The sequence below is a fragment of the Nesoenas mayeri genome (assembly GCF_963082525.1).
Source record: "Nesoenas mayeri genome assembly, chromosome: 2".
Lineage (NCBI taxonomy): Eukaryota > Metazoa > Chordata > Aves > Columbiformes > Columbidae > Nesoenas > Nesoenas mayeri.
In genome coordinates, this window is record NC_137543.1 from 18,310,978 (window position 1) to 18,332,686 (window position 21,709).

The 21,709-nt window shown below is 33.3% G+C and overlaps 1 protein-coding gene across 3 annotated transcripts in view; it reads left to right on the forward strand.

Annotated features, from left to right (window-relative positions):
• CSMD3 (CUB and Sushi multiple domains 3) overlaps positions 1-21,709 on the forward strand; it is a gene marked incomplete at its 5' end in the record, with an annotated part of 620,447 nt that overhangs the window by 359,984 nt on the left and 238,754 nt on the right. For all 3 annotated transcript variants that reach the window (XM_080338547.1, XM_080338548.1, XM_080338549.1), the window contains 3 exons: positions 7,875-8,013; positions 13,053-13,240; positions 15,699-15,887. In XM_080338547.1, the coding sequence (XP_080194673.1) occupies positions 7,875-8,013; positions 13,053-13,240; positions 15,699-15,887 (516 nt within the window). The remainder of the gene's footprint in view (positions 1-7,874; positions 8,014-13,052; positions 13,241-15,698; positions 15,888-21,709) is intronic.

The window sequence follows — 21,709 nt, forward strand, 5'->3', positions numbered from 1 at the left end:
CCTTTATTGGAATCCTAGAGTTTGGAACACTATTTTATTTTAATTAGATGTATTTATCAGCTGTAAAATGAGATATATTTTTTAAATTTTAGATAAATTTGAAGACAAGTAAAAATATTTTTAAGCTAATAATGTAATTTTCTCTGTTCAGAATTTTTGTTGACTGTACACATTTGTCTATAACACATAGTCATTTCATGTAAGGTGAAGTTTGCTTGCCTGACAAATAACTCATAATTTCATTGTCATATCTTTCAAGGTAAAGGCATGAACTCCACATATGGACTAGGAGACACTGAAAGTGGCTGCTGTGGAGTTTTCCTTCCACTGCAGAAATGTTGACTATTTCGATTTTTAGGAGAGAATTATTTAACAATAAACATAGTGCAGATGGAGTGGGTCAGCATACTTGTTTTTCAAACCAATCCTGGTCAGCTTCTGCTGGGGCTTCCTCCGAGCCCTCCCAATGCCCAGGATCCTGTTTCCACTCAGCCTGGGGCTGTTGGTCCCTGCTCCAGCAATGCTGCAAGAGTGCTGGTCTACAGCCCTATTCTCTGTTGATGTCAACAGGGCTTCCTGGTTTGACCTCAGACCTAACCCTTCAAATTGCATTCATCTGATGGTCACTTGGCTGTCACTAGACCCTTTTCCTGTCAGCAATCCAGTCCTGTTTAATTTGCTTAGGTAGAGTTGGATGATGCTCTGTCACACTAACTCTGTGTGTGTGTGTCTATGTGTGTGTGTGTGTGTGCGTGATCATCCTTGGCTTCTCTAGCGGAACAGCCCTGCTTTAGTGTTTTGAGTTTGGGATTCTTGCCCTTGTGCATTTCAGCCTTCCTGTGTGAAGGTTATATGGAGGATTTTCCAATAATCTCTTCTAAAGGTATGCTGTTGTACCTGTGATGCAACTCTAACCTTCACTTTCCTGCTTAACTCCTGTAATTCTTAATATCCTACTGTTCTGTAGCATGAGTGCTAAGATCTTGAAAAAAGTGTCTAAAACTATGAATCTACAAGATACTCAGTGATTAGCCTGTCATCCTCAAAGCTTTGTTCATACTCCCATACAGAAATATCCTGCCTCAACCCCTGAACCTTACTGTAGAAAGAAATAAATAGAAATGACTTTGTGAGAATTCTTAGATCAGGCTTAGATTAACTTTCAGTATTCAGCATAGACCTGTGTTTGACAAAGAGATTCTGGTTGATGAAAGCCTCTAGTTATGTTATATTTCTAGTCTTTTGTTTTTAACACACTAGCAGTGGATATGAATCTGCCAGGCATCTATCAAACAGAACTAGAAGAAAGAACAGAGGCTGAAAACCAATGTAAAATAGGTCAGGAAAACAATCCTTTGGCAAGATGACTGGAGAGTTTTATTTTCTAAAAACAAGGCTCTTTAAGATAAGCCCCATAACCCAACTGTTCAGAAAAGAAGGACTCCTGGGTCTGAGAAATCAGCAGGTGATGGTAAGCATAAAATAAAAAATTCTACTAAATCTGACACTGCAGACATCAGGAAGAACCATTATTGGGGGAAGAGTAACAAAATGACAACAGCAAAACACTCTATTATTGTCAGATCCCAAATACAAAGATAAATTATTTTAATTTGGGCAATCTTGTAATTGGCATGATTTTTAATACAGTATCCATATGAGCATTATTGTAAGAGTTACTTTTTCCATTCCAAAGATAATCTTTGACAGTTTCATGTAAATTTTGTGGGGAAATGGAGCTTTATACAAGTTCTGAAATACCATTTTCCAAGTATGGTAGTAGACTGGCTCAAAATAAAACCATCTGGTATTTCTATTCTTGTTGATGTACTTTGTAGTTTGTAGGCCCCATATGCATTATGAATATGTGTAAGTGGTTAGACACAATAAAGTGTAGAGATGATGAATGCAGTAGATCTAGCCTTCTGGTTGCTGAGGCGACTATAAGTTTAAATAACTTATTGTTTAACTGGTGCTGTTTGCTGAAATTAATATGACAAAGGTATTTTAAGATAAAAGATGAGAAATGTTTTAAAAACAGCATTACTGGAAAAAAAATACTAAAACTGGATATTTAGAAATGTTTGCAATATATTGAATTGTGAATTTTATATAGCTTTTAGAAACCTTTTTTTTTTTTTTTCCCTCATACAGTAGGAGGCAGATGGACTATTATGTCCTTAAAAATATAAAATAGCTCTTTACAATAGTTTGTCATTTTAGCATAGGAGTTTGGTAATCTTCTGAGAAAAATGAAGATCCAGCAAATATATGATAATTCATGATCTTCAATTTGGAGGTGTTTCAACCAGGGCAAAATTAATCTATTTTTGTAATGGAGCAGTCCAGAATAATATAGGCAATTGTGTGTACTATACTGGTTTGTCAAAATGAGCACCCAAAATGTTTTGCAGAGGTATTAGGTGACAAAAAAAACCCCAGAAATTTAAGAAATAGCCATGTGTTTGGGGAAAAATGCTGTATATTTCACACCATTTTTAATAGGAACACATACTTCTTAATAGTACAATAAGACCTTTCCAGCTTCTTTATGATACACAGTGTGGCTCATTTATTTTCATTGTGTAGCCCCGTATGCATAACGTCCACTGGAACAATGGTATTATGAAGCTTTATGGTGCAGCTTTCTCTTCCTACAAAGTAAGATACTTCTCTCTGTCTAAATGGATACTTACGTGATACTAGTAAGCAAAAAAGAAGAGTGTTTTCTGATAATTAATTACATAGTTATATGTGTGATGGGACAGAGTGTACTCTCAGCAAGTTTGCCACAACACCAAACCAAGAGGAATGGTGTATATGCCAAAGGGTTGTGCTGCCATCCAAGAGAGAACTCTACAGGCTGGAGAAATGGGCTAATAGGAAGCTCATGAAGTTCAACAAGGGGAAGTGCGAAGGAAGTCCTGCATCTGGGGAGGAACATGCACCAATATATGCTAGGGGCCACCAAGCTGGAAAGCAGTTTTGCAGAAAAGGCCCTGGAGGTCCTGGTGAACACCAAGTTAAAATGTGTGCCCTTGCAGCAAAGAATACTAATGGTATACTGGGATGCATAAGGCAAAATATTGCAAGCAGATTGAGGGAGGTGATCTTTCCCCTCTAACCTGAGTACTGGTGAGGCTACACTTGGAGTTTCTGTTCAGTCCTGGGCTTCTTGGTGTAAGACAGATACGGACATACAGGAAAGAACCTCAAAAATTATTAAGGGATTGGAGCATCTTTGCTATGAGGAAAGGCTGAGAGAGCTGAGACTCTGTCTTCACAGCAGCAATTTTATGTCCTCATAGAATCAGAGAATGGTTTGTGTTGGAAGGGACCGTTAAAGATCATCTAGTCCAACCCCTCTGCTATGGCCAGGGGCATCTTCCACTAAATCAGGATCCTCAAAGCTCTGTCCGACCTTACTTTGAACAACTCCAGTGATCAACAACTTCTCTAGGCAACCCATTCCAGTGTCTTACCACCTTCATCCTAAGAAACGTCTTCTTTGTATCCGATGTAAATCTACACTCTTTTAGTTAAAATCTATTATCTCTTGTCCTGTCACTACAGGCCTTGATAAAGTCACTCTCCATTTTCCATGTAAGCTCATTTTAAATAATGAAAGGCCACAATCAGGTCTCTGCAGAGGTTGGTTTTCTCTAGGCTGAAAAACTCCAACTCTCAGCTTTTCTTCACAGAAGAGGTGTTTCAGCTCCAACCCTTTGACCATTTTTGTGGCACTTCTAACCTGTTCTAACAGGTCCATATCCTTCTTGTGGTGGGTACCTGGTAGCTGGATGCAGTATTCCATGTGAGTTCTCACAAGAGCAGAGCAAAGGGGAAAAATCACCTCCCCTGATCTACTGGCCTTGCTTCTTTTTGCACAGCTCAGGATACAGTTGGATTTCTGGGTTGCAAGCATACGTTCCCAGGTCATCTCCAGTTTTCCATCCACCAATATCCCCAAGTCCTTCTCTGCAAGACTGGTTTTAATCCATTCATCTTTTATCATCTGCAGGTCTCCTGACGTATCTTTGGATATTCACTTTGGAAGTGAATATTGAAGTGTTTTGGTAACAGGACAAAAGGCTTGCTTGTGTTTAGAAATAAATGAGAAGGAGTTGTTTCATTCAGATAGTTACAAAATCCATACACATAGTATATAACTCACTTGGAGTGCTTTACTAAGATGCTTTAATTTAACAATAAAAGGAAATCTTAAGCAAAAATAAAACTCTTTGTCTACATATAGATTCCTATTATGTAAATAAATATGCATATGTGTTTAGTGAGCCTGGCAAAGAAACAAAGCAAGCTCATCCTTCAGTTTGGAAAATGAAATTCAGGGGAAAATTTCCAGCTTGATTATGTCAACTGTGCATGAACTTTAAGGCTTGAGGAAATCCAGGGGCGTCTGGTGAATTTGTTTAGAAAAGTCTCATAAATATATATATATATATATATATATAAATAAAATAAAAAGCAACTCTGTAAGATTTTCCTTTAGAAAATGTATTTAGTCCCCGAGGGTTCAGATCCCGAGAAGCTTGCCAAATCTAATTTGGACTGAATCAAATCCTTAATTAGCAATTAGGCAAAGAAGCTCATGATAACAATAACTCTGTCATGCATTGATAGTTCCATAGGCTAATGTATTTACACCAATATTCATCAGAAAATACAAAGTATTTAAGCATACTTCTAATTGTATTTTCCTAAGTGTCTGTAAGTTACCAGGTGGCCTACTTGATTATTGTGTATGATAAAGTTTATATATTTATACACTCAAGTTTATGTTCTTCTCTGATTATTTGTGCAGATGAACAAATCTCACTCTTGGCACATGCCCATGTAATGTACAAGAGACAAATAAGGTATCCTGGTATCTCTTCATTTAGCCCAAAGGCACCCAATTCTAACACTTGCTATTGCAGTTTGCATCTTAGAAATCTGCACATTGATGGTCTTTAAATCTCAGTACTGTTTAAAAGTTCCGATCTCTAGAATACAGTGCCCTCACTCCAGGAGTGGAATTGATATGTCCCTGGAATTGGAACTGAAGTCAACTGAAGTCCCCTGAAAACCATCTCTTCAGTGAGATATAAGACCATAGCTCAGTAACCTTCCTAAACCTAAACTGAGAATCCACTTATCCAGCTAGTTGAATTCTTATTTATATAACACAAGAAAAGTGGCTAGTTCTATCTGAACTTCATCTAGAATAAGGGATATCCAGTGTTTGATGCTGTGCTCTTGAGAAGTCTTTGACAAATAAATATTTATTCTCATCAAGGTTGCATCAGTGCACATCCGTACTACACCATAGTTGTGGAAAAGAGCGTGGTGTAAGTGGTTCAGTTTTGTATTATTTGTCACTGTCCACAGAATATGCTAGCTACTTCTTCATGGCTGATATTTTGGAAAAGCAATGAATTTTGTTTCTGCCTGCTTGTGTAAAGCACTGAAATGTATGTATGCCCCACAGAGGGCAAGGAATATTCCAATTAAAAAAAAAAAAAAAAAGTTTTTGTGACAGAAAAAATAGTTTTCATGTAAAGTTAGAATTGCATAGCTATTACATTCTGCAGATTTCATTTTCTATAAACCAGTCAGCAATTACTGAACATAAAGAAATTGTAGACTGCTCATCATTTGAGACTATAGTCACCAGTTTAAAATCATGCTGTACATAATGCTTTCGTCTTTTAAATGCTGCTGTGTTGACCATCATTGGAAACATATTTGTTGTAGGAAAAAAATAAATAATATATGGTTTACATTTCACAGGTTCTAAGTTCTAATCCAGTATGCTATATAAGGTTTTACATGTTTATGCTATTATAGTAGTCTCGTGAAAATCAACTCATACTACTATGCTTTCCTTAGCTTTCTTTTTCCTTACAATAGGTTTCAACACCTTATCAGGTCCTTATCAACCTTGTGTTTTCTTCAAAGAAATATTGATAAGGTCTTTTCATAAGGTCACAAGTAATGCTCACTCACAAAAGTCAGAGCAACTGTGAAAAAGACTTTTTTATAGTATTACTCCTACCTCGCTTTTTTTACTTAATATTCAAAGTAACCCATTTTAGTTAAAATAATAATAATTGGAAAACCAAAACAAACAACAAACAAACTTCCTAAATGTTCCTACTTGTAACAATTTTTACTAAAGTACCTGGATTCCCTAAGGGACAGCATTTTGCAAGCACTTCAGTGAGTGAAAAAGTTTAGTTTAGAGTCAAATTTTACAAATTATTTTGTCTCAGGGATAAGTAACTGAAGTTAGTTATTTGATATGTAACATTGTAACTCAAGGAAAATACATCTTATTATTCTAGAGTAAAATATATTCAAATACCAGTTGCTTTTCTGTCTTGTCTCCTCTAGACTGGTTTTGTATTAGTCGATATAGGTAGGTTTACTGTATTCAAGTCTATGTGTAGTAGGCATATAGAAAAATACATAGACATGATCTTTTTGCAGATGCTTAGACTTGTGCTGAAAAATATATATTCAATTTACTGCACTGAATATGCATTGAATTTATAAGTTGTCCTAGATATTTTAAATTGCTGGAAAAACACTTAAGATTTGTTACCCATTTTAAATATGTTAATACTTCTAGTTATGGAGCTACTGTATTTCTTAGATGTATAGAATTCAAGATAGTTCTGTGAATTAACTTCTCTATTCAGGGAATATCAATCTCCTACTGAAAACAAATAAACAAAAACATTCCAAGCATTCCCATGTTCTTATCCTCACCCACCCATACCACTGATGATCTCACAAAAGACTGATGAGACAAGTGCTTGACTTTACAAGCACATGTTTTATTTTCATGCATGGAATTAAAAACCTGCACAGAATTTTGCCAGACTTAAACCTAAAAAAAATCTGTCCCTCAGCAGTATTGGTTTTACTGTTCCTATTCTTTGCACCTGTGAGATTATACCATCTTTGGGATAGACTACCACTGTCCATAGTCAAAATCAGCATCAGTCAAATGTGAGTATTACTTCTGAGATTTTTCACTTCTGCCCTATGACTTTCTTGACACTAATCAGCTAATGGAAACTTCCCTCTGTCACAGATTCTCTTCAACTATTTTAGAAGAATTCTTATCAAATAAATGTTCTTCATCGTTGTAATACCTACCTGTAATTAATGTGTCATTAAGCCATTGAAAAACTTTAAATATGATTACCAACAACTTTGGTTTCAGTTATGTCCTAATACAGTTGTCTTAGCTTATATTTACTCATGATCTCTGAGGTTATTTCTAGTTATTTCTAGTATTTTTGGTTACTGATGTACATATTACAGTGTTTAATACATATTTATTTGCCAAAAGCTTCAAAAGTATCAACTAATCTCCTACAGATGGTAAGTATGTCTTTTTCATGAATGAGGAATTTGAATTGCCAACATGACAAGAAAAATGCGTGTGGTCTGACAGTGGATCCATGTCAAAGCTAGAATATTAATTCACTAGTATCTAGCTTGATACTCACCTGAAACTTTTGCAAGATTTTCAAATTTCTCTGCTCACAAATGAAAGCAGAAGTAATGGCAATTTATAAACACTATATTTTGTTGTATGTCCTTTGTTACAGGAAAATAGATTTTGCCTTTAAGAATACAGTTTAAAAAGCTTTGTCATGGACTATTGAACAGTTTATTTTATCTTATTGAGGTTTTAATTCAGTTGTCTCTGTCTAATTGTGAGCCCTACAGGAGTCTGTAAGTTTCAAAGCTTTGTTACATCTTCTTGCAACTGAATTTTTAAAAATTGTTCGGTATAGATGTCCTATGTTGAAAGTGATAATTATTAATTACATATACCATTGTCTTTGTTTCATTTTTAGCTCCATGTGGTGGGCATTTTTCATCTCCCAGTGGAGTAATCCTCTCTCCAGGCTGGCCAGGGTATTATAAAGATTCCCTGAATTGTGAGTGGGTGATAGAAGCTGAACCAGGACACTCTATCAAAATTACATTTGAAAGGTCTTGGCTAATGTTTTTCTTATTTAATATCTTCCAATTTTTACCCAGAAGGAGTTTATTAGCTCTGTTACAACATTAATTTGCACTATGCCTAAAATCAAGGAATTGTATTGTCAAGTAAGATTTTTTAAAATACCTTAGTGCCTTCAGAGCATAAGTTTTATTTTCAGTGTAATTTCTACTTTGATGCACTGAAAAGCTTTTGAAATCCCTACCCTCTTGCATATATTTTAGCCTGTCTAGCCCAGTTAAAAATTGTGTCTGTTTTTAAAGATTAGCATGTTTCCTTTGCTCATAACCATATTGTTATGATGAAGTGTACTTACAAAATATTATTTTCTCTCAGACCTATGAAATCTTCAGCTCTGAAAATCTGAATCAGTTATGAATGCATTTAATTCAGTTTTCATATTTTTATCCATTGTGAATATTTAATTACCAAATTGGCTGATTTGTTTCTGTGAAAAGACTCTGTGCCCTCAGGATGGAGTTTGAATTTCCCCAAATTACTCCAACGTTCCACTTTTCCTACATTATTGCCTGTTACTTAAGTTCCTTCTTTATTCCAAGGATCGAAATGTGCTGACGATCTTATATTTTTCATGCTAGAAAGACACGGGCATTTCATTTAGGCTTTTTATGAGAAAGCAAAATAGAAAATATAATTTAAAAAAATGCTTCATTCTACCTATTTTCAAGGCTGTTTTAGATTCTTCTTAATGGTAGATATTCATGAAGTTAGATGATGATCCAGGAAAAGAGGACCTTTGATAATCAAAATTATAGCACACAAATATCATCCAAGTACTTCTTGCTTATTATTTGTGCAAAGTATTTTAACTACTCCTGGTCAACTCAACTTAAAAGAGAAGATATAATTTCACTTTAATACAATTGAAGAGTCATTTTTAGCATAGTATGAAAATTACCACTTTCTCTTAGCAAAATTTCTCATTGTGATGAGATTGTGTAAAAGTTTTTTCTAGTACTATATTTTACACTATAGTAAAGAGTTCGCATGTCATTATGTACCATCAGACAACAGGTAATATGGACACTTTGAAGGTATTTCCAAGCCTTAACATCAAATGAAAGCTAGTATTCTAAAATCATTAATGCTGTACATCACCTTAAAATGAAGATTTACCAAATTTTTGCTAATTAAAATATAAAAGAAAAGTTAATAAATCCCTCTTGTAGAAGTTAATTAAACTCATATTAGTTCAAAATTAAAATAAAATTATTGCTTTTCCTCATTGTCTTTCATTGTAAAATGAAAATTTTGGAGCTTTCATTAACTCAAGTTTTTGAAAAAGAAAAATATAATTTCAAATAACTTATTTTTAAATTAGCATTTCATTTTCAACCTCATATTTGTTGTGGACAGTAATTTCAAATTGAAAAGCCTTTTCCTTTGTATTTGCAAAATTCTATGTCAGCCAGAATTTCAGCTGAATTTCATTATATCTGACAGTCTCTTGTGTACACTTTCTGTTTGTAATGCATTAACATGTTGTTATAAAATTGCACAACCTCTATTAGTCTTGTAGGTAAGAGCAATAAGAACAAGATGTGGTGTCTTCAGAGCACAGAGAGATCTTCTGTCCTCTTTATAAGCTAATCTTATCATGACATTATGACATTTCTTTTTCCATTGCTGCTCTTACTGGACACTCTTGTCATTTGCTATAAATTGGACTTATATACATATTGCTCAAATGCAGCAAGATTAATCTAGAGAGCCCCTACTTACATACAGGTGTTCGTATGCTTATGTCTTTCTGTGGAGGAGTACGTGTAAAAATAAATCTATATGTCTTCACAGAAATACATTCAGATATGTAATTACATGTTTGGATGTAAATAAAAAAGTTATTACATAAAACAAATAATGAAATAAATCTTCAAAGTACACTGGAAGAAATAATTTAGTAGACTACTAATGTTAACTTACTTAGACTATTATTTTTCACATAATTCAAACTTACATTCAGAGACTTACATTCATCTATAACATTATTTTTAAAGACTCATTCTGTTTTGAATGTCCTTGCTCTGCTCCTTTTGCTTGCAAATCTTCAGCTGGACTTAGGACAGAAGGTTAATTTTGTTGAAATATGCACATTTAAAACTACAGCCAAATATATTTCCCATTTCATTAAAAAGAAACAAACAAACAAATATTTTGTCCACTTCTTTACATTTCACCTTTGTCCGGAAAAAGAAAGACAAATACTTTTTCTAGCTTTTCTTAGTGCAAACACTAAAACTTCCACAGTATCTTTAGCGGTTCGAAATATTTTTTCAGTTTCTCAATCAAGGTAAAACATTTATAGTACAATTGTAAGGTCTTTGCATCCTTTCTTTTTTGGATATTCTAAGAGGAAGGGAATAGTTATTAGTAATGCAGATTTCCTCCAGAGTGACATATTAACATTATACAATTTACCATTTGCTCAGTGATTTATTTCCTTTTAATCTCCCATCTTCTTCTCTTCCTATGGCTTCTGTCTTATGACATTGCATATGTGTGAGGTACTGCATTCTACAACTGTATGCTAAAATTTTCCTATGCCATGGAAAGAGATTTACAGACAAAGCTTATAATAATGACTATGAAATTTTGAGGTTTCATAATAACATTTTATATCCTGTTTTATGATTATGCATGTATGCTCAAAATAGTTTACTCCTTTTGTAGAGGCAGCTACGATAGATAAACTGTTGGATTTTTGTTATAAGTCAGTAGCTTTTTAGACTGAATTGAAATGATAGAAGTAAGAAATGGTAGTGCCATTCTTCATTTAATGAATTATCACAAAGCATAATTATGAGTATTTAAATGTTATGGATGTTAATCAGTAAACTAGTGATTGGAGTACTAGTCACATTTGACTAATGAGCATACAATATGTATATATACTAATGTGAATACTGATATCCTGACACTTCATTGAGTCGATAAGTTGTGTTCTAGAAACTTAGATGCAAGCTTTATATCTTTAAAGAAGATTAAAAAGTATGTGTCACCTCCTGTGTAAAAGTTTGTTTTTACTCCTATCTGCTTGGATAAGTTTTTGTGAGTCCACTATAAGAAGAGACCTCACACAGTAACAAAGCCATGCAGGTTAAAGAGTAGTGACCGGTTAAACAGGAAAGAACATCAGTGTCTTCTTACATGAGGACAAAGTATTTTTTATTCAGTTTCCAATAAATCCCTACTGTTTTCTGACAACAGGGAATAAACAGATGGTATGTAAATATATCAGATAAGTTGATCATCAAGATGAAAAGCGTTCAAGAAAAAAATGATATTAGCATCACCTTTATAAATTAAATTTAAATGGAATACTTTTCTGAGCCCAATGACCAAGCAAAGGCATTGTACGTAATCCCCTCTTCAAATTTCTTTCAGCTCATTTCACTACAAAATTGTCCTCACTTTTTCTTCAGTGCTCGTTTGTTTTTTTCATCTCCTGACTTTTCTGACGTTTGTGGTGTTATATGTACTCTTTGAGCAACAAGTACTTAAGAGAGGATTTCTGTTACGTCTTTGGAGACTTAATTTCATCATGTCTTGACTGACCTGATAAGTTATTTTGCATTTATGAGGTCAGTGCCTCTCTTAAGTATGTTTTTAATAAAGAAACAAAGAAATCAGAGCAAGGTTATAGTATTTGTTTTCCAAGATGGCTTCAGTTTTGTATGGATTAGGGAGGTGGGGGGGAAGGGAGGAGCAGAAAAATTACTGAAAAAAACCCAAGTAATTGAAGTAATTGCCTAGTAGATTTTTTAGTTACACATCATTTTTAGCTCATGTGGAAACTAACAAAAAAAGACAAATTTTCAGTTCTTCTGCTTCTAGGCTTATCCTGCTTAATTTCCAAAACTCTTTTACTTTATTTCTGTGCTCCTTTCTATGTTATTTAGTAGGAGCAGGACATGGATAAAAGCAAACACATGTTTTGGAGGTTTAATTTGGCTTTTCCTCTTTCAACAAACTCTTTTAGATCGATAGGTTCAGACTCATGGGACATAAATACTGAAATACAGATTTTTTCAGTATATTAGCGTGAATCATACAGTTCCTTGACTGAATTTCACAAAACTGAATTAGGTATCTAAGTGAATCAGAGTGAGAATTAGGAATATCTGAAGGGTCCATATCAGATCCTACTGTTATTTTTAATTTTTTGTTCTTAAAGGCCTTTTCAATAATCCATCAAAGAGTCCATTAAAACAGTATGATTGATATAAGGTCTGTGATAGCAAGAAAGAGAGAAACCACTGTCAAAATATCTAACAGTTGTTTGGGATTGTTGATACCATCTAAAACAAGACAAGCAAGGAGAGATCTAGCAGCACTGTCATACTCATTCTTTCCTTGACAGAGGCAGCACACATGCTATCTGTAAACACACATTTTGCTCTGCAGTGTTTTCTAAATGGGAATTTTTTTTTTATTTGCCATAACTTGTACCACTACTTTGGACTGAGTCTCAACTGGCACAAGGCCACAAGTCTCAGAGCAGATTCAAATAATTCTATCCCTGCATACAGCTGATTTTAAGGGTAGAAACTGAGAGTGTGATTCTTTGATAATATAAAGTACCTTGATGATATTTGTGCCAAATGGAATGGATACAATAGGAGAATGAATCAAATCACCCTCTATATAATTCACTTTTTTTTTTTTTTTTTAAGTGCTATGAAATAGTATACAAAAATAATATTAACCTTTGCTAACAGATTATCTGTTTCTGGCTTTAGTTTCCTACAATACAAACCAGCTCAAGGACTTTAAATTTACTTCTCATCTTACTATGGCACTAACCTGAAATTTGGTTATTGTATTAATTAAATAGGATAATTAATACTATTATATTGATATTGTAAAATAGGTATATGGAAAAATAATTAAAATTATATGATCAGGAAAGGAACATAATTTTAAAATATGGCTCACTTTGTATGACTTTACTGACTTGTGTTTTAACTGCTTCTTAAATTGGTGCCTCTGTGTGTTTCTTCGATTGCAGATTTCAGACAGAACTCAATTATGATGTTTTGGAAGTTCATGATGGACCAAATCTATTATCTCCACTTTTGGGATCTTACAATGGCACACAGGTCCCACAATTCCTGTTTAGCAGTAGCAATTTCATATATCTTCTCTTCACAACTGACAACAGTCGTTCTAACAATGGCTTCAAGATTCACTATGAAAGTAAGTAATTCTGAATTATATGACTTGATTTCCCTTATCTTAGTTACGGATAGGTGCACAGGTATCATCTTTGGTAAATTCCTGTGATTTCTCAAACTTAAAAAGATTTAGTGATGTTAAACTGCAGAAGAGATGAACAATAATTTCATTTACTATTTAACGTCATTTCTGTACTGCTCCATGTCTTAAGAACCAGAACATCACAACAGGAAAGAAACACCTTTCTTCTGGGTGTCACTTTTATGTTTTGTTTTGTTTTAATTATTATTATTCTTCATATAATACATTGGTTTTGTGTGTAAAACTGCATGAGATCAGGAAGATTATTAAAATTTAAGCGAATACCTGAATTACTGTCCTGACTGCTGTACCTGTAGCTCTAACTGAAGGTAATGGCAAATGTAGTTTCCACTAATGAGCTGAAAATCAACCTATGATTATGGATTTTCAGGAACCCAAAAACCTGCATGTGTGTTCTGACAGAAGTATTCTTTTTTCGTTATTCTAGTCATATAAATTACACTGCTGAAGGGGTCTGTTAGATTACGTACTTTATGAATTCTTAAAATTTGTATAGGTTGATATATTAGCATGTCATCTGTGTTTCATGTTTCTAAGTTTACCTTTTGTTGTAATAAGTCATATTTTCATGTGAAATAATATTTTCGTAATCACTTCTAATTTGCTTACTAAAGGTCATGAGCACATTGTTATCTCTCCATTTCTTTTTTATACTCCTTCTTATTGGAACTACCACCAATCAATTTTGCACTATTTTTGGCCATTTTCACAGTTCCTGACCAGTAATTATAAGGATATTAAATATAATATATGTGGAGGTGACTTTGCTGGACAAATTTTAGGATGATTTGAAACAAGTTCTGGCTATTTATCCAAAAATACCCCAAACCAACCAACCAATTAAACTACAAATAAGCCCACCAACCTATTGTTATTACAAAATTCTTCACTGTCTTAGCCTCCTAGCCTTCACCCACATACTTCCATTTCTATCATCTTCTATACTGTGAAGAAATGATGATTTTGCTAAGTTATTATCCTTTCTGAAGTTGGAAAGCCGCCTATCCTTACAGTAAACTAGGCTAATATTGCCAGCGGAGAACACTAAATTCTTAAAATGACTGGCTAAATGAATAATGTTAAATGGTAGAAATTACACTTTGGGAATGTGAACAGCAAAAAAGATAAAAGCCATACTTATTACAAATATCCTTATATCAATCCGCTTTAATTAAAGAAAGTTGGAAAGGAAATCTAAAATTTCACTGCAATTGAACTGTTCAATTTTATTACAAAAATCCCATTTTTTCTAAAATTGATCCCCACCCAACAATTATCTTTACACTGGTGAAGAATGAAAGTTAAATTTATGCTATCAGAGAACATTGACAATATACATCCTTACCACTTGTACACAAAAAACCCCATTTTCTCTATTTTTTTCTGGTTAACAACCTTTGTTTATATACAGACATCTAGTATTAATTTTATTTTTGTTTAATTCTTAATGGTTCATTGTATTATATCATCCAGCACAACCCAATTCTAGTTACCTTTTTCTGGATGATAATAACAGTGATTAATGTTTCTCTGTTTAGCATTTCTCTCTTCAAATATACTATTGCAAGCTGAAGTCTTTTATATGTTCTTATTTGCTATGCTAATCATTTCTTTGGATGCTGAATTTCTTTCTAAGAAAGGATATTTTATGACTTTTGTGTAGGAATAAAAGGAATAACATCCATTTAAAAAAATGCTGAATACTTCTTGTAATTTGCCAATTTCAGTAATAATCCTAGAGATTTTATTTTTTATTTTTTATTTTTATTTTTTTCCCCCTGATTATTTTACAATGAAACTAAACTTCTCACTGGGAAATAATCTAAAAGGTTTAATTTTTTAGCATGAATTAAAATTCTTTTTTCAAGACATTTTTACTGCTTTCTCTGCTATTATCTTCTGAATATCTCACATACCAAATAAAGTAGGCATGAAAATTATTTATGTAAATAGTTGATCTATGTAAATATTTCAAGGATAAATATCGAATAAAAAATAAAGCATTTTAGCTAGGATAAAAAAGCTTGATTGGGAAAAATGAAGGCTGGAAATCAGAAATCTGAGCAATCATCAAGGTTTATCAACATCAGCATCAGGGAAAAAATCACTTAATATTACTGAGATAGGATCAAGCAAAATATCCTGTAAATTATGTGTTTTCTCTGCAACAATGGCAAGATGCAATTAATTAACCATAGAGTCTTGTAACAGTAACACAGAGAAACACAGTACAAGGATAATTCACTGAACATGTGTGATAACGCCCCCACTCACAGCACAGTGAATTACTTAAATTAATTTTTAAAACTCTGTTGGTTGGTTGTTTAATTATTTTCCTTATTGTTTCTTTGTTTTGTTTTGTTTTGTTTTAATCTAGGTGTTACTGTTAATACTTACTCTTGCTTGGATCCTGGCATACCAGTGCATGGACGTCGTTATGGACATGACTTCTCTATAGGTTCCACAGTCTCATTTAGTTGTGATCCAGGTTATAGGCTGAGTCATGAGGAGCCTTTGCTATGTGAAAAAAATCACTGGTGGAGTCATCCACTCCCAACTTGTGATGGTAAGATGGATGGATAAAGTACAGAATACCTTAAAATATACACATTTTGCCAAACTATTATTAGTCAAAATGACCTAAATATTGGGAAAAAAAAGAGTAGTCTGAGGACACAAATACTATATACTTCTGTGTGATGAGATATTTAGTAATAAAAGTAAAGAATAATATATAATTCTTTAGATCAGCAGGTTTTGAAGATAAAGTTATCTGAACGTATGTTAGTGTGAGCTGATTGCCAAATAGCTCTAGGTATGCAAGATTAATGTATTATGCATCTGCTTGTAAAGTACTTATTACAAACTACAAATATCTGTGTTTGGTTATCCATCTACAGACACAGGAGTGCTGACATACAAAACATGAGATGTGGTTTATTTGTACATGACTCATAAATCTGCATTTTTTCCTGTTTCATGCTGATTACTGTGTTCCTAGATTGTTAACAGAACTTGACAGCCCTCAGTCACTGTAGGAATTGATTAGAGCCATATCACACATGGTGACTGTTAAACCAGACAAAAATGGTTTTGAGTAACATGTCATACAGTTTTGCGGTTGCCAACATGTCATTAAAAAATCTGCTTGAAAAATTATCTCATAGTTTCAGTCATCTCTTGTTATCTGAATTGTTAATTTTAATCACTTTTCCCAGTTAGGGGGATTTAAATTACAGTTAATATTAAGAAAATAATTTACAATGTTTATTAAGGTGTGTACTTGAGCTGATTTCCTCTCAAAATAAGTTTTTTCCTTTGAGCATGACATATGCTTTTCTGATGATAAAAAAAGTTGTACATGATAGTATATCTTCTAGAATAGTTCTTAGTGTCTTAGGACACTCAATTAGAAAGAAAAAGCTGAATTGGAATGAAAACGAATGAAAAAGCTCACTGAATCATTGTTGATTTGCCATATGAAAATATATTCATTTTCATTGGATTTCTTTTTTTAAAAAGTAGTAGGGGTTTTCTTGGACTTCATCTCATTTAGTTAGGAAATGCTTTGGGTTTATGTTTGGTTTTTCATATTTCCGTGGGTTGAACATACCAATATATGATGATACTCAAAATTTGTGGTGGTAGAAATGGGTGTGGATAATCACTTCCCTGAAAATGGCACTCTGTAGTTCAGCAAATCTGTTTCCTAATGGATTCTGCTTTTCAGCCAGGTACTTGGAATGAGGAATCACAGGGTTCCCACAGCTCACAGTCTAACATATGATGTGTTTTCTTACAGTGGTAGGCACTAGATGCTGAACTACCTAAAACAAACAGTATTCACACCCTCCCTATGAATACAATGCTCTGCTGTGAAATAAACTTATATATTGTGATAAATATCTTCCTCAAGATGCTGAACTAGCATGCAGTTCATTAAGTAAATAAGATCTTTTTTTTTTTTTATTTTCCAGAGCACATTGCTAAATAGCAATTGTCCATTGAATAAATATGCTCTGAAGGCAGGATTAAGTACATTTATTCTAGTAAATTTAATCAATTCATGGTTGAACTAATTTTAATTTCATTGCTGAATTTATTCTCTGGTGGAATGTTTTTAAACAGGATCCAGAGTCCTTGAACCTCCAGGGAAAAAAAGCCATTTGCTAAATGGGCTGTTCTTTCCGTAAACTACGAGGATGGGTTTGTATTAATCGTGCCACCAATAAACCCGTTGATCACTGTTCCCACTCATTCAATATATTACTCTGACAGTTTTGGAGGATTAGAGTTCTTTCTTGATTGTTCTTTTTGCTAATTGCATCTCTTTTTTACAAATACACTATGCAGTGACATGCAGACAGACCACAATGATTGTGCAGACATTCTGACAACTCATGAGTGTTTTGGAGGAGGAAAACAGTGTAGAAAAGTAAAATAAATAGATTCCTTAGGACCAGTTCTTCCTCCAAGTTGAAGATGGTGTTGACTACAATTCTGTTCTTTAAAGGAGTGTAAACTAATTTTTTCACGAGGTGTTTGGATGTTACACAGATAAGCATCTCAAAAAGCTTATCAGGGAAGTCACACTTCATTATCTGCAGAAGCATTTAGACAATAGTGAGAATGTTGGTTTAAAACATGAACAAACTTTCTTTCTCTAAAACTTGGCCTGAGTTCTTATGGCAGGCTTATGGCATTCATATTTCAATAACTGGTAAGCATGAAGGATTTATTAGGTAATTTCTTTAGTTTTGATTTTTATATGTATCTATATAGGTAAGGTGTGCACACTATTCCTCAGTGCACATATGTATCCTCTGTGTGTGTCTGCATACATATGCAAACAGTTTTATGTATACAAAAGTATGGCAAAGCATTTCTGAAACAGAAAAAAAAAAAAGAAGAGCTTTCTGACTTTTGAGGATAGTAGAATCTATTTCTGTGCTTTAAAGAGAAATATTTAAGGAAAATATTTTTGGAATCATACAACAATAACAGCTGAAAGAAACCTCAGAATGTCATCTAGTTGAAACCCATACCCCAAAAAGTAAGTCCAATCTGAATATTAGATCAGGTTGCTGAGGATCCTACAGAACTGAGTTTTATCTCCAAGGGGCTAGGTTTAATTTCTTCCATGGGCAACTTGTGACATTGTTTGACCACAAAATAGTTATTCTTAATATCTGCTGAGAAGTTCCCATTCTCCACTTACACCCATTACCTTTCATCTTTTCACTGTGGTGAAAGCTACATGAATTTTTACAGTATTTGAATTCCTTAACAGTTTTCAAGACAGCAAATCAGCTGTGTTAAAATAAGTTATACAATCATAAAGTTAAGGCTTCTTCAAAGAATGAAGAGTAAAACCTTTGATCTTTATCAAACCATCAGTCTCTTTTCAGTAAACAAATTAGTCTGTAGGCTGTTATGAAGAAACTGTTAAAAATACCTCAGTTTTTTTTAAGCATGACCAATTTCTGGATCAGTCATTGCAAAATACTTTACTTCCTTTCAGAAGGGGAGGCACTGATCAAGGCCTAGGCTTTCATTTTTTTTTTTTTTTTCTTTCTTTGGTCCATGGATAAACAGTTTTCTTATCCACACAGAGCAGAGAAAAACAATGAATGTTTTTGTGTACATTTATTTATTTTGAAATAGTTGATCTGAAGATGTGGTTTGGTCTATATGCTATAAACATGGGACACATTACCTAGGGGAAAAAAACCATACAAATAAATAATAACCATTCTTTTCAAATGAGAATATACACAAGCCTTCGGCAAATAGTCATACTTAAGAGAGAGAAAATAGATAGGTTTGAGCTTTGCTTAGAAAATATTGCCTGTATTACATTTACACCATTTCTATTTAACATCTACATATGACTTGCTGGATACCTATCTATCTGAACATCCTTGAATTTCTTGACTGTAATCTCCTCCCAATGCTTAACAAAGAAGACAAAATTCTGTCTTATCATGTCCTTTCTGTATGAATATTATATTATAATTTTGCATTAAAGCTTTGAATATATGTGGCAAATCCTATTCTACCCAATATATGAAGTATTATATTAATGCAATTAAAAATGTCAGGAAAATGAATGTAAAAGTTAGATCCCTAATCATCATAACATGAAGTCAAATGCTAATACATAAAAATTCTTATTCATTATTTGAATGAATAATAAATACTGACATTCCATTCAAACTCCATGTACTTTAGAAAAGTAATAGCAAGAAAAATGTTCAAGCAAGATGAAAAACCTTTAATGTTTATGTTGAAATGACCTAGATGTCCAAATGAATTAGCAAATATAACTTGTTCACTACCACAAGGAACGTATCCAGTAAATATGGCAGAGACGTTATGTCGTTTCTGTTAAGATATTTCTAAACTAAACCCAATACTTTTTATTAAAATACAACTGTTAATAAACTTGCTGCAAATATTCAGTGTGGTAGATGCCATAATTGGAAAAGAATAGCATGTCTTGATCTGTTTCAGATTTATATAAGAAGGTAAAAATAGAACATTTTAGGTTTTGACTGATCTAGCCTACACTAATTTCTATTAGATTAATCTCTTCTGTGATGTAACTCAAGCCCAAGGTTTCTTTCCAGAAGCTGATTGTAATTATTTGATGTTCGTATTGTTATTTACTTGTTACTACTTGACTGAATCCCATTTTAAGACATATAAGATATTCCGTAATTAAGGGGGAGAGATGTTGAAAATCCTTGATCTATGAAGAACAGTATGTAAGATTCAAATTCTAATTTGCTGTTACAATAATTTTTAACTATATTTATAGTTCCCTGTTTTTATCAAATTACACAATAAATGAAAATATCCTTATGTTTAGATTTATATGTGGACAAACACGTCTATGTATAAATGGGCTTATCTTCACTGTGTCATTCTTTCTAAACTAGCATATGTTATTAGTCTTTCCTGTGATTCTTTAAACGATTTGTAAAATTAATCATTATGACTAATCAATTATAAATGTATAGTTTCTCCCCCCATCACCTTTGAAAACAAATATTTTACAATTGTTTATACTTGCAGCCACCTGACCTTACCAAAAAAAAAAAAAAAAGGTGGGGTTTTGTTTTGTTTTGTTTTTTGTTTTCCTGAAGGTTTCTGTTTGTCTTGTGTGTATTTTCTTTTTTTTTTTTTTTGGAGAAAATTGAGATACATCATTGCATAATAGTTTCTGAGTTGTGGTTAATGGCCCATGGCTAGTGTCTTGAAAAATACTTATGTCTCAAAAATTGTAGGTGATATAATTTGAAAATAAGGAAAATGTTGTTAATTTCCCACATATTAAGGTCTTCAGGCAGGCTAAAAAGGGACAATAATATGACTTATTTTAATTGCATTGCTAGTGAGCACCACATGTAGAAATATTGCAGTACTAAAATAACAAATGCATTCTCTTGATAGTGTTCCATCCTTCTTGGATATGGTGACCCCCTTCTCACATCCAGTTTTCTTGATAACTTCGTCTTGTTGCTATATCCTTCGTAACTTTGAGAATGACTTGTGTTACATCAAAATAAATTAGTTTTAAATAAGTAGTAAACCTTATTTGAAGAACATAATTAGTGCCTGTTTAGTTTTATTTCATGGTATAAAAACCAAAATGTAAGAGGCTTTTCTGTGAACGAGTGTTAAGCTAGCTATATAGGCTGGCCTCTGTAGGAAGACATTATACAGACTGACTTCTGCAGTGAAATATAAATATGTTAAAAATAGAACAGAGGACATGAAAAAAATGAAAATAATCTAAGAACAAAAATGTCACCTTCCTTGCTTATTAGCTGCTGCCACAATCTAACGTGAAGTGTCCCAGAGACATTTGTGTAGCACAACTGCTGTGACAAGAAAGACAGGTAGGTACTTGCAATTGGTAATGCAGTGGTCATAAAGATGGAAAATGTATCTAACAGTAGTAGATTAAGAAAACCTGTCTCATTTAACGGCATCAAAGTGAGAGATACTGAAGTGCTTTGCAAGCCTTCCAAAGTGACTCTCCAAGAGGGTAAATAACCTAATGACAGTTTTGCAGTAGAAAAATGGGTGAAGGTGGACCATGAATACATTTCGGCTACAAATTATGAGACTGTTTCTAGTACTGGAAGATGTATTTTCTATAATAGTTTTATACTACCATGAAATATGGCCTGAAATGGGACTCAATAATTTTATGAATGACACAAGTGAAGTGCTTTCTTTACAACTGTTAGTGTATTTCAGGGTAAGGCATAGCCTGTGTGTCTCCCACTGAGACACTTATGAATAGCCTAAGTAAATGTTCTAAAATTGTTTGGGCCAAAAATATTTTCGAACTATATAGGGCCATTTTCTAAGATAGTG